At 39.7% G+C, this 13,911-nt stretch overlaps 1 protein-coding gene across 2 annotated transcripts in view; it reads left to right on the forward strand.

Moving 5' to 3' along the window:
- The window catches only part of DOCK2 (dedicator of cytokinesis 2), a 255,289-nt gene that overhangs the window by 222,431 nt on the left and 18,947 nt on the right, over positions 1–13,911 (forward strand). For both annotated transcript variants that reach the window (XM_028717491.2, XM_028717489.2), the window contains exons 38-42: positions 692–811; positions 3,009–3,098; positions 3,832–3,936; positions 4,932–5,073; positions 9,177–9,258. In XM_028717491.2, the coding sequence (XP_028573324.2) occupies positions 692–811; positions 3,009–3,098; positions 3,832–3,936; positions 4,932–5,073; positions 9,177–9,258 (539 nt within the window). The remainder of the gene's footprint in view (positions 1–691; positions 812–3,008; positions 3,099–3,831; positions 3,937–4,931; positions 5,074–9,176; positions 9,259–13,911) is intronic.

Genomic DNA, 13,911 nt, shown 5'->3' on the forward strand with positions numbered 1-13,911 from the left:
CCCCCGGCCTTATACTGTATACAGCATGGGTAGGCAAACTAAGGCCCGGGGGCCAGATCCAGCCCAATCGCCTTCTCAATCCGGACAGTCTGTGAATCAGCGTGTTTTTACATGAATAGAATGTGTCCTTTTATTTAAAATGCATCTCTGGGTTATTTGTGGGGCATAGGAATTTGTTCATTTTTTTCCTTCAAAATATAGTCCGGCCCCCCACAAGGTCTGAGGGACAGTGGACCAGCCCCCTGCTGGAAAAGTTTGCTGACCCCTGGTATGCAGCATTAATGTCTCACATTGAACTTAACTGATTTGTAGAAAAGACTCTACGACCCAAAAGTAGAGACAATGCACATACTTTTGTAACCGAAGAAAATCTTTAATAAAAATTAGTTTTAAAAAAAGTTCTCCAAAGGAGATACAACACTTTTTCTACCGAGATATAAATGTACATGTGCAAATTTGCCCATCAGAATCAACATGCATATCACTGGTGTTGTTTTACATTGAAATGCACACAGTGAGTGATTGGACAAGGACTGGGCCCATGTTCAGTGCATGTATTTTGTACTCAACTACAGCACAAAAGACTGCTTTGTTTGTATCACTCCCGCTCCTAAATTATAGACAGATGGCAATTATGTATTTTCTTCTTCTTCTTTTCTCTTCTTCTTCTCCTCCTCCTCCTCCTCCTCAGTGGTCTGATGAACAGTGCACTCCCCAAGTCATGCAAACAGAATTTCAGAGTTCACAAACTCATCGGCACCTGAAAGAACACTTGTATGAGATGATAATAGAATACTTTGACAAGGGAAAGGTACCATTATTCTTATTATTATTATTATTATTATTATTATTATTATTATTATTTCCTGCTGAAGAGCTTTAGACAATGGCTTTTAAGTTTGTTCCACAATATAAAGCTCACCAGTTGTTTTTTAAATAGTCTGATGGGCTAATATACGTATCCACTTGTAAACATTCTTTCCATTTTGCATACATCATGAAATATATTGCTTTTAGTCTTACTGGTGGTACAAACATAGTGTTTGTGCATAGATTTATTTTTTACAAGTGACCTTTCCATTAGCAAGGTGTTGCTATGATTGAGGCAACACATAGATTATGTATTGAGATCAAGCCAACATGTTAAGGTCTACGTGACACTGCTAAAGCCATCTAGGCTTTGATCTATCATATTTTGAGGTCAATAGTAAAGCAGTTTTTATCTGTAAAGAGCAGATGTTTGCATTGAAATCACTGGAGAACTTTAAAGGCTTTCTTTCAGAAGGCGTATTTATCTCCTAGGAAGGCACTAGGCTGTAGTAAATTCTACCCTGTGCAACTGACATCTTCCATTTAGCCGTGGCAATAGTTCAAAAGGTCTTGGAATTTGGTGATAGCATTGTGAAGGTTTCTTCTCCAGAACATTTACTTTTTGTCATGGCAACATGAAATGTGGCACAGATGTGGAGAAGGCCAGTGCGTGTACATAAACAGTCACTATTATACAGTGGAGGAAAAGTTGAGATTTGTAGATGTTATCTGGATATCTGGTGTCCTTGTCTTAAAAAGAAGATTTTAATATAAGGGCATGTTTGCACAAAGGTGAACTTGATCTAATTTAGCGTAGACCTGGTTTACTGCATTGAGTTTGCACTGACACAGCAAGAACCTAGGGAAGTCTTCCCTCAATAATAAAATAATAAATTTTGAGATTTGCATGTATGAAATGTCACATGCTAAGATTAACATTAGCCTGTTTTTATCAGAAGGTGTGTGTAGTTGTTTGATACTACTGACGGTGCCCCCAAAATCACACATCTTCTATCAGAAATAAATGAGCTATGTCTTGAATTTCTAGCTTTATATTTTTGTGCATCTTAGCAAGCAGGTATGCATAACTTAAAAGACAGATGGTATAAAGTAGGCAAGATTAATTTAGGTGCCCTTTATGGCACTTAAATATAATACATTTGGAAAGGTAACACACAAGCCTTTAAAAATATTGGCTCAAAGCAAATGCCTCTAGTAGCAGAAGTGGCATTCTTCTGGTATTCAAAGATAAAAGCTGCCCTACTTGTGCTCTTCTTTTAATGGTTCATGCACCTTTCTTTTAATAATGTTACACTTTTATTTTTGCACATTAGTCTTTTGTGTTTCAGATACATTTGCTTCTAATACTTCATTTTACACATATCCTTAATTAGTGGCGTTTTAGATATATATATTATTTTGTTCATAAAAATGTATTCAACTTAATGTAATAAAAATCTCTAAGTAGTTCAATATTCAATAGAATTTTGTAAGGACTAGATGAAAACAAAATGTGATTGTACCACAAAAAGCTGAGCAGCGTGCAGATCTTTCAACACTGGTGTAATATGTGGAAAGCTGGATGCCCCACTAAGCACCACAACAGCTGTATTTTGCATGAGCCGCAGCTTCTGAACCAAGTGCATTACAGTAGCCTAACAGTGAGTTTACCAATGTACGAATCACTATGACAAGACTATTCTTGTCCACAGAAGTCCAAAGTTGGTGTACCAGCTAAAGTTGGTAATGTGTTCTCCAAGCCACTGAGATCCCCTGGGGCTCTTGTGAGAGCAGCACCCCTAACCATGCACCTCTTCCTTCAGAGAAAGTGCAACCCTATTATGATCTTATATACAACAACGCATTTCCCAGATCTGAAAACCATCCAACCTTATTAGTGCTAATTGAACCCATGACTTCATGCTGGCACCATTTTAGAATATGCATGAACTCTCATTTCAGATTTCACAAAGAAATCAAACTAGGCAGAATCATACTGGTGACACCTTGCCCAAATCTCCTAAAGATCACTCCAAGCAGCTTCATATAGATATGAAATAGCATTGTGGGCAAACAGCAGTCACCCAGTATTACTCCCTGGAAGCATCACTAAGATCGCCATACTTGGTGATGATTGAAAGCATTATTTATTTTTGTGATCTTGTGATTATGCTTCTGAATGTCCTGTTGTGTTGCAGATGTGGGAAGAAGCAATATCCTTGTGCAAAGAGCTGGCCGAACAGTATGAAATGGAAATTTTTGATTATGAACTTCTCAGCCAGAACCTGGTAGGAATGCCACTTTCCAAAAATATCCAGTTACTTGTAATTTCGTCTTTCTTTTTAAAACCTGTATGTAGATCCGATGGCCGGCATTAATCGTGTTGATTCATACATACTGCTGAAATACTCAATGTTCAAAGACTTGCAGTTTAATATGTGATGTCAAGTGAACTAAAAGTGCTGTCTGTGGTATTTGATTCCTCCTTGCTGTTCCATATATGCAAATCCTGAAGTGTGCTTTGCATTTGCTGAGTGATGAAAGTGCATGTGTAAATTTACTTAGGTGGTGTTTGTCAATCTGTATTAAGCTGCTTAATAAAAGTAAATCAAGAACACTTATAAAAATGATCTTTGCTTTCTTTTCCTATTGTAAGTTGATTGGAAAGAGGAGTGGGCCTGTTATGACATTCTGTAAGTTGTAGGAGGGTAGCTATGATGTAGCCAGGAAATCTTCATCAAGCTGGAAGGCACATGAAATTCTTTCTGGTCAAGTGTCCTCTAAATCTTCAGATTTTATTCACTTCAGGCATCAGTTTTTTTCTCTCTTCTAGAATTTTTTAAATAATTCACTGGGTGGGGTGAATAGTTGTTTTTCTTTTCATAGTAATATGCAAATGTACTAATATACAAATGCTCAAGGAAGCTATGTAAAGCATAATTGCATACTTAATGAAAGTGATGTTAACCAGTTTCTTTTTACTGTGATGCTAAAGGAACCTATCTGTGTCTTTACTTTCAGAGGCAGCAAGCAAAGTTCTATGAAAATATTATGAAAATTCTGAGGCCTAAACCAGACTACTTTGCTGTTGGATATTACGGCCAAGGGTTCCCCACCTTTCTAAGGGTAAATGCATCTGCTTTGTGTACTTTATCTTTAATAACTGTTTGTACATAGCCCTAAGGAACACCAATATTCTGCCAGTGAAAATGGAGTTATTTACTGCAGGAGAGATTTATCTTCATTTGACTCTGCAATGCACAGGATTTCTCTTGCAGCCATCTGAAGTGTCATTTGTAACAATAGTGAGTGTCACATTTTCAGAAAGAAATGTGATTTATTGCATTCTGTTCTTTTTCCTGCTGCTTTCAAGGTTAGAAGAGGCTTATAGTGGTGATAAGGAAATGTTCTGGATTTTTACAAGACAATCATAATTAAGGAATGGTTTATAGCTGGAACACTTCCTAATGAACTATAATAACAGCAATACAAATAGCCCAGAGAATGAAACAGGAAATCTAATGACTATTACATCTAGTGCGCTTCCATTTATATTTGTAATTTGTATAGGTGAAATCTCATAAAACAGTTGTGCCTTTACTACAGTTTTTATGATTCCTGTTGCTGTTAATAGCTTAAACTTTCAAATGCTGCTAATCCACAAAAACAATTTCCGCTTCTTCACCCTTCAAAAACTGATTAGCAACGCAGCTATAGCCTGAGATACACTGAAGAATACTAGATGTCCCTACTCAGCCTATCAAGCTACAGGAGAATTGTGTGGGTAAGGAGCAGTGGTCCATAATAAATGGACTTTTTGCTTCTTTAAAGAATGGCAAGGCTCTATTGTTGTTAGCTGCTCTGAGCCCGGCTTCGGCTGGGGAGGGCGGGATATAAATAACATATTATTATTATTATTATTATTCACTTTTTTAATTGGCCCTCACATATAATGTGTTGCAAATGACGACCTTGAAATATTGCTGATGTTAAAAAGACAGTGTTGCATATGCAGCCTGCATTCACTAGTGCTAAGAGGAAAAGAGTAAGTAATGTTCTAATGCATAGCAATATTATCTACAAGTTTGTAATCTCAAAAGTCATCTAAACTTTTCTTGCAGAACAAAGTGTTCATCTATCGTGGCAAAGAATATGAGCGGAGGGAAGATTTTCAAGCGCAGCTGATCAGCCACTTTCCAAATGCTGAAAAAATGACTACTACTGCACCCCCTGGAGAGAACATCAAAAATTCCACAGGCCAATGTATCCTTATAATCCTTATTAATAATCTATAGTTATTAATAAAGGGGAAAGAGATGCCTAGTGTTAGATGGAAGTCTAGAGAAAGCAATACCGAAATTCTCAGTGTTTTAGGTATGCTTTTTGAAGATAAACTCCTAAAGTGTTTTACATATACATTGGAAATATATGGAGTATACAAATAGACATTCACATTTTCCAAGAAGCTCTGCTTGGTTGTGGCTCTATGAGCACTCGGTAACTGGCACAATTTACTAAATGTGTAATGCTATATTTATTTTAGGTTTTCTGAAGTATTTAATGTACTCTCTTGTAGGCTACGTGAGTATCCTTGCTTTTGTAAGTACACATCTATTGGGTTCAGCAGCTCTTTTCCAGTTGGCCACAGTGATCTTCACCTTTCTTTTTAATTATGTATTTATTTTTTAGAAAATGTTTGAGTTAACCAACATCACTTGAGAGACAGTTGCAGATACTTGTGTTTATCTATAATTATAACTATAGATATAAGCAAACTATGGGAAGGGAGGCAGGAGAAAATATATTTGCATGAGAGGATAGGAGAGAGGAGAAAGCAAATTGCACATTCTAAAATTGAAATAGGGTCTTTCTCCATAAAGATAAATCTGCCATTTGTGCTAAGTGCATATCAGAATCCTTAATGAAACACAATGTGGGATGCATTCATTTCTCACTTCTTTATATTATACATAGTTCAATGCATAGTTCAATGCTGAAGACAAAAAATTACATTTAAGAGTTGAAAGTGCTATAATAACACTATTATTTTCCTCAGTGTACATACACTTTTTAAACCTACCATAGAACCCTGAAAAATGAAGTTGTCTTATGGTGACTTAGACAGTTGGTCCATCTAACTCAACATTGTCGACTGTGATTAGCAAAGGTATTCTTGATCTTTAAACTCCAGGATGGGTAACCTCTGGCCCTTGAGCTGTTGGACTCCAACTCCCATCATCCCTCATCATTAGTCATACTGGCTGGGGCTGATGGGAGTTGGAGCCCAATAGCTAGAGGATTGAATGTGCTCAATCCCTGCTTTAATTGGAGATGCTGGGGACCTCTGCTACTGAACTATGAACCTTCATTTGAACATAATTACCACAGGTGAGCATACATAGATGCCACAAACCACGATGTATTTCACATACAACTTTAATATGCTGAAAAATTACTGTCTATCTCCAGCCTAAGAGGGAAGAGATGTTGACAGGATGATAAACAGTTATGGTTTAAAGGCATATATGGAACAGCTGTCATATCACAGTTGTGCTTTGTGCAGGCAGAGAGTGGTGTATGTCATGTCAATACTGTGTCCACTACTGCAAAATGCATCAACGAAACTACTTAAAATAATTTTGCACATAGTTCTTGTTAGCAGTATATCCCGCTCTATGCATGTCACAGAAATAATACAAATTTGACTACAGTGGCACACCTAAGTCCATAGAGTGTTTAAGGATCATTCACAAAGTCAGAGAGCGGTTTGTTTCTTCATTAGACCACCATCACCCTCAGGTACAAAGCTGTATACTGACAATGCAAGTTTTAGCACCACAGTAATTCCTTTTTGTTTATTTTTAAACCTCTGCCCCAGTGGCACTCTTTAACTCCAAAAGTGGTTGGTAAAATAAGATATAAAACATTTAAAACAAAAAGTGCCATAAAACAGCTGCCATCAAGTCTATCAGGAAGGAAAATCAAAAGCGTCACTGGGACACATCAGGCAGTATCTGAATGGCCTCACAGAAATGCCTGTCTGAATGCCCTGAACAACAAGAGGTAGAGCAAAGCATCACCCTCCCATTGAAGGAAAAACAGTCATTTAGAGCAGGGATGGGTAACCTAGCACCCTCTACAGTAGGCTTCCTCAACCTCGGCCCTCCAGATGTTTTTGGCCTACAACTCCCATGATCCCTAGCTAGCAGGACCAGTGGTCAGGGATGATGGGAATTGTAGTCTCAAAAACATCTGGAGGGCCAAGGTTGAGGAAGCCTGCTCTACAGGTTGTTGAACTATAAATCCCATCATCCCTAACCTTAGGCCAACATCTGGAGGGCCACAAGTTCCCCAACCCTAGTTCAGAGCTTTCTTAATGCTAATAATAATAATAATAATATGCCGCCCAGCCACTCTGGGCGGCTTCCAACAAATTTAGAGAGCCAGTGTGGTGTAGTGGTTAAGAGCGGTAGTCTCGTAATCTGGGGAACTGGGTTCGCGTCTCCGTTCCTCCACATGCAGCTGCTGGGTGACCTTGGGCCAGTCACACTACTTTGAAGTCTCTCAGCCCCACTCACCTCACAGAGTGTTTGTTGTGCGGGAAGAAGGGAAAGGAGAATGTTAGCCGCTTTGAGACTCCTTAAAGGGAGTGAAAGGCGGGATATCAAATCCAAACTCTTCTTCTTCTTCTTCTTAAACACAATACACTTGCTTTAGCTATTTTCTCAGCATGTTGCGACATTGAATGCATTAGTTGTATTTGTTCTTTTGAAGTTAAAGGTTGTGGTGATTTTATTTCTAAGCATGACACTGTTTATTCAATAGGGTGGTATTTTTGGATCATGATTTGACCATGTTCATACTGTAAGGAGGGCTTAGAAAGCTTTAAAAGCCTTAAGCCTGTCTTTTATAGGAATGTTTTATAACAGCTTGTCAAAATATCATGTGTCTCCATTTCTCAGGCCCAACACTCAAGCTAAAAGCACTTAAGAACCAAGCTCTTTTTGTTTTCCATTCACCCTTCACCTTTCCTTTCTTCTGGCTTCCTATTCTGGGAAAGGAAGCTGTCACACATACACAATCACCTTTTAAAAAGAGACATTTCCTACCTGTAGGGCGCAATTTTGAAACTCAATTTTAGTAACCAAACAAATGTTCCTTGTTTGATTTCTATATTATGCTGCAGTGCTTTCCACTCAAAGATGTAAGATGTAGGAAGCTTCCTTTTTAGTCATTCATAAAGTGACTGAATGGTGGGACACTTGCAAGCAGTCTTGGATGAAACTGATTATCTTGACTCATTTCAGTCCTGGTTCAGATCCTACTATGAACCTTGGTCTCCCTGATGGATAAATTTAAGATAAGGATAAGGAGACTGTTAAGCAGAGTGTGACCTTGATGTTTTTATTTGACGTCTCTGTGGTTTTTGATACTATTGAGCTGCTCAGAGTGGCTGGGGCAACCCAGTCAGATGGGCAGGGTACAAATTGTCATCATTATCATCTTTATGAACTGAGTCAGTGAGAGACGTTTTGACAGCACTGTTTTAAAATGCTTTTGATTGTATCTCCAAGTTCAGTTTCAAATAATAGCACTGGGTGATTATTTGGGGGCCCTTGTTACTTTTGCTGTGCAATACCACAGGATGCCATCTTGTCCTCAGTGCTGTTTAACAGCTATATGAAGCCATTGAGAGTAGTCATTATGAGATCTGGGTGAGATGCCACCTCTTTTTCTCTGTAACATCTGTTTCAGGGGAGACCATGCAAGGCCTGGACCAGTGCCTGTACTTAGTGGTGGACTAGAATGAGGACCAATAAATTGGGTCTAACCCTGGCAAAACAGAGGACCTAGTCTTGATAATTAATTGATTACCTGCTTGGGTTGGGGTCATATGCCCTTTGAAAGACTTCTGATTCTATCGTTGTCACCAGAGGCCCCAGTGACCTTATCAGCTTCAACTAGTAAAGCATCTACAGCCAGGATAACCTGACCACTGTTCCTTGAGGTTGGCCCACAGGCTGAATTTAGTGCAAAATGCAGAGGCTGGACTGCTCACTAGGGCAGGCTACCACCACCACGTTACGCTACTGCTGAAAGAAACTCAATGGCTGCCAATTAGCTACCAAGCTAAGTTGAAAGTGTTGGTTAAATCGCTTTAAGCAGGACATGTTGGCTCAATATATTTTGGACACCCTAAAAGTCATGTAATATTTTTGAACCTAAATTTTAATAAATGTCTACTTTGGCAACTATTGTCAACTCCCCAATACCCCGTGTTTTTTGTTTCCAAGCTACTCATATCCGCTTACAAAGCTTAGCAGAATATGCTGTGATGTTTTTGTCCTTAACCAGTGTGATCTTAGACGTACAATGCTTCACAGTTCAACCAGTTTTGGAAGAACACCCTCAGTTCAAAAATAAGCCAGTTCCCGATCAGATTATCACGTGAGTTTATGTATTTGTTGAAACTGATTGTATAAAAATGCTTGAGAGTGGCACAGTCAGTGGGTTATCTTCTGTCTGGCTTCCCTACCAGCTAGAAATCTAAAAGCCAAGCCAAACTTCAGATGGAATGTAGCCTTTCATAACATGAGGAGCTTTAATCTTTATACCATTCAGGATCCCAGTATTTGTTGGAACGCCTCTTCCAATGTGAACCTACTCAGGCAGCAAGAGAATCATCTAGGGCACTTCTCTGGGTGCCCTTGGCAAGAGAGGTTCAGAGGGTGCGGGCAAGGGAGAGGACTGTACAGAAAAAGGAGTGCAAAGGACACCTACTAAGCAGAACTAGAAGGTGGTGAGCAGCATAAGGGGGCTGGTAGGACCCATTATCAGCACACAACGGTGTTGGTGACTTGTGGGTGTCATTTGGTAGTCCACCACACCTCAACCAGGGTGATGTATCAGCAGAGTATGCGGAGCCCTAGCAGAGTCTTCAGAGATTTCTTGCTCCCAATGGAACAGCCTGTTCCAGATTCCTCTCCCATACAGTTCACAGTAACAAAGTGTTTACTGTCTCCAGACACACGACAAATCTAAACACTATCTACTATATATTAGTTCTTTTGATCTTTGAAGTAAACATACTTATGTACAGATCCACAACCACACACTAGCTAACGCTGCTGTGTAAAACCCTCAGCCTCTTCCCCTGACTAATAACAGACTGAGAGTCAGACTGAGAGTCAGGATATAGAAGTCTGAGGCACTCTCTTTTCCATTTCAGCAGAGTATCAATAGGACCTACAAAATGCACTTTGTTCTAATTTTTATAGCCCTTGCATGAAGGGTTAAAAGGATTAAAATGCAAAATACCGTGGACTCAGAATGGGATGTGTGTAAGCAAGTGCTCTCTGCTTACGATATGGACTACTGGACCAGGTTTTCCCCCCTTGGGTCAAATGTCTGAACCTTACCCTGTCACAGCCATGGAGCCCAAAAACATATAGAGAACCAATTTTTATTTTTATTTTTTTGCTTCACATACAGACTTAAATACCAGTCAATAAATAACATGTTTAGTTCATCAAATGTTAACTCCAGAGAGATCCTCCTTATATAAGTAACTTTTAAAATTGGCAGCATAAGGCACTTCCCAGTTGTATCTGTTAGCTAATTTAAAGACTTTGCTACCATGAGACACACAAATTGCTATCCTAATAAGGGACACCTTGAAATGATGCACTGCATAAGTCTTTGTATCTGTCCTTCCATCTGTCATGTTGCCACTGCTAAGTTTATTTCCCCACCCCCACCCTAGTCATTAAGCGGGAAACCTGACACTGAACCACCAATCTAGCTAATGCTGCCAAAAGCAGCTGATTGAAGAGAATGATAATTCAAGTGTAATGCAATAGCCATAATCTATTAGATGGAACCTTTTGAGCTTTTGTTTCTTTTGATCATTTGTGCTGTAATGGGAGGATGGCAAGTATATCACGGTGCTAACTTGGGAGGGAAATTAGCTAACAATAAAGCCAACATCAGTGAATGTGCTCAAGAGTGGCCAGATGTAAAAGGCAAAATGTACCTGCTAAAATGTCCTCTTCTACACAGTTATTAAAGGTGTAGGATCCCTGCCCACTTTCCCATCTCTGCCCACCCTAATGCATTCTCCTAGCACCCTGGGATAATTTATCGGCTACTTTGGGGGAGCTGCAACTCCTTATCTTTCAAGCCACACTTCCCCCTACTAATACTTCTTTCTCCTTTTTTTACTTGACATGTCATATTGAATGTTTAGCCTTATTCAGATGTTCTTTGTCCCTACTGGTCAACATGGGAGTGAGTAGCTTCGGAGGTGCCAATACAGCTCCCAGCCAAAGGTGCAAGGAACTTGGGGGGGGGGTGCCAATATATCTCCTTGCCAAGGGCACAAGGCACAAGGGGACACAGATACAGCTCCATGCCAAGGGTACAAGGGAGCCTAAGTACGCCTCCGAGTTCTGGTCAAACTGTTGTGTACAATTTGAATGGAGGGAGCAGAAGGCGCAGTTTGCTGTTTATGATCATAGCAGTCACCCAAATGACCATGCGCCTCATGGGCAACAACATCTGGACAATGATGCCTTCTTTCCCTTCCATTATCTTCCTTCTCCATAGCTATGAAAATAGCTCTGATGGTGATCATTGCTCTCTGCTCCCATTTGAGTCACTTTCTAGACTTACACAGGTGCCTCTTTGTCTTCTTTCTCCTCTTTTGCACACTCTGGGCTCAGAAACTTCTACTGTCTGTCCCTTTGACTTCCTATTCTCAGCCCAGTATACGTGAAGGAGCGTCTCCATCCCCACTGTTCTATGCGGACACCGAGATCCAGCGCCGAGGGCCTTCTGCCAGTTCCTTCACTGTGAGAAGTGAGGTTACAGGGAACCAGGCAGAGGGCCTTCTCGGTAGTGGCGCCCGCCCTGTGGAACGCCCTCCCATCAGATGTCAAAGAGATAAACAACTACCTGACATTTAGAAGACATCTGTAGTTTATAGAAGTTTTTAAGGACTGGTGTTTTAATGTATATTTAATCTCTGTTGGAAGCCACCCAGAGTGGCTGGAGAAACCCAGCCAGATGGTTGGGGTACAAATAATAAATGATGATGATGAAGATGTCTGGAACAGACATGGTCCATCTGGTTACCCATTCTTCAAGCCCCTCTGCTGCTATGTCTGCATGGATGTTGCTTTTGTGCACTTCCTGCTGCCAGTTAAATGTCTTTCACTCCTCTTGATGCTCCATTACCTTTTCCTGTCTTAGCTCATAAACAATGACTGTATCACTGTGTCACATCTAGCCAAAGACTCAGGCAATTCAGTATTATATATTCAGCATCTCATACTGTTTGGAGTTATACGTTCAGGACCTGCAACGAAATGTTGCACAGTAGAGTACTCTTGTTCAGGATGCTAGCCAGCCATGCCTTTGCCCCAAGTTTTCCATTGCTGCCCTCCCCCAAGTCAGTTTGTATTCCATGCACACTGATCCTGCTTGGTCCTCCTTGAGCAGTTTTGAGCCTATCTCCTGCCTTAGATTTGTACTTTTGCGAGCCCTGGAGTTCCCCCAAGCCTTCCTCTTATACACTGATAGTGCCGTTCTGGGAAACTGGCCTGTGAGTTTTCCACTGGAACTCAAGGAAACGCTTCATGTAGCTGATGAAGTGGACCGCAGTCCACAAAAAGATTATATTGTAATAAATTGGTTAGTCTTTAAGGCACCACATGACTTGTTGGTTGTTTTTACCTTTGATCTTGGTGGGGCTTACTTCTGAGCAGACATATATAGGATTGCCTTATTTTCTAGAGATAAGACTTTTATAATTAAACTAAGACAGCTGGATCTGAAACAGATATCACTATCCTGACTTCAGAAACATGCTTAAGAAGGTGAGTTTTCCAGCCATCATGATTAAGAGAGTGAAATGCATTGGGAATAAAGGGATTATTATTGTTGTTGTTGTTGTTGTTGTTGTTGTTGTTGTTAAATGATACATGCAATCCAACATCTTCTGGGCAGACTAGTTTGCCAGCTTACAGTCCCAGGGTCCTCACTCAGTGAAGGAGCATGAGTTCTCAGATTCAAATTTTAGACTCTCTAGTTCAACCCAATCTTAGGTATTAGGAAAGAGCCCTGGAGATATATTTGCCATGAAGACAGTCAAAGTAGATAGTACTGGGCCGGAGGGCATCAATTATGTACTCAGTTTGGTTCATGTGTGCTTAACTGTGTCCGCCTTCCCTACTTTTGTCTTCTATGTGGCTGACTGATTGAATGGCAACAAATTAATAAGAAGCATACACTTCTTATTAATAGTTATCCATGTTTAATTCTGAAAACCTTTGTGGAAAATCAAAGTAGAAAAGATATCATAGCCTACATTTCTCCCCTGCTCTTTGTTTTGCTGATGACAGGGTTGAATGGAAATGTGGGTACACAACAAGGAGTCAAAGAATAGCTGTAAAATATCCAGTAGAAATAGAAAACAGCTGCATGTATTGTTCTTTAAGTCCAATGGTAGGAAACAGCACCTATTACATTAACTTGCATGTATTTTACAGTCACTATGGTATTCTAAAATCATAATAGGCACAATACACACACACACACACACACACACACACACACAAAGAGAGAGAAACATTTGGACAATATTAAAAATAGATAATATAACTATTTGGGGGGCAAATAGGAACATCTCTACGCTAATACATTTGCTGTCACTTAGAGGGAGGTTTTCAGAAACCAATTGTGAGTAGCATTATCACATATGAGATTTTTAGAACAGAAAATAAAAAGTTAATTTTGGTAAGACAATATTCTAAAGATACAAGAACAATTTTGTTCATTTTTATGTAGCTATGACTGTTCCTTGTTGACCCTTAAAGCAGTTGGATTTAATTGTGATTATATAGGGCACGGAGCATCATTAAATAACATGGATTCTGGTGCTCCGGCATCACTTTCAGTAAGTTTTTTTTCCTTCAAGGCTTGCCTACCCTTTGCAAACCAGAATTGTTTTATGGCTTCATGCTTTTGAGTGTCTAGATTTCCGCACTGTAAGTGGAATTGTCACAAGAGGTGATCTTGTTATGTCTGCAAAGTGGTTGAAAT

This window comes from Podarcis muralis, chromosome 2 (assembly GCF_964188315.1).
Source record: "Podarcis muralis chromosome 2, rPodMur119.hap1.1, whole genome shotgun sequence".
Taxonomy (NCBI): Eukaryota; Metazoa; Chordata; class Lepidosauria; order Squamata; family Lacertidae; genus Podarcis; species Podarcis muralis.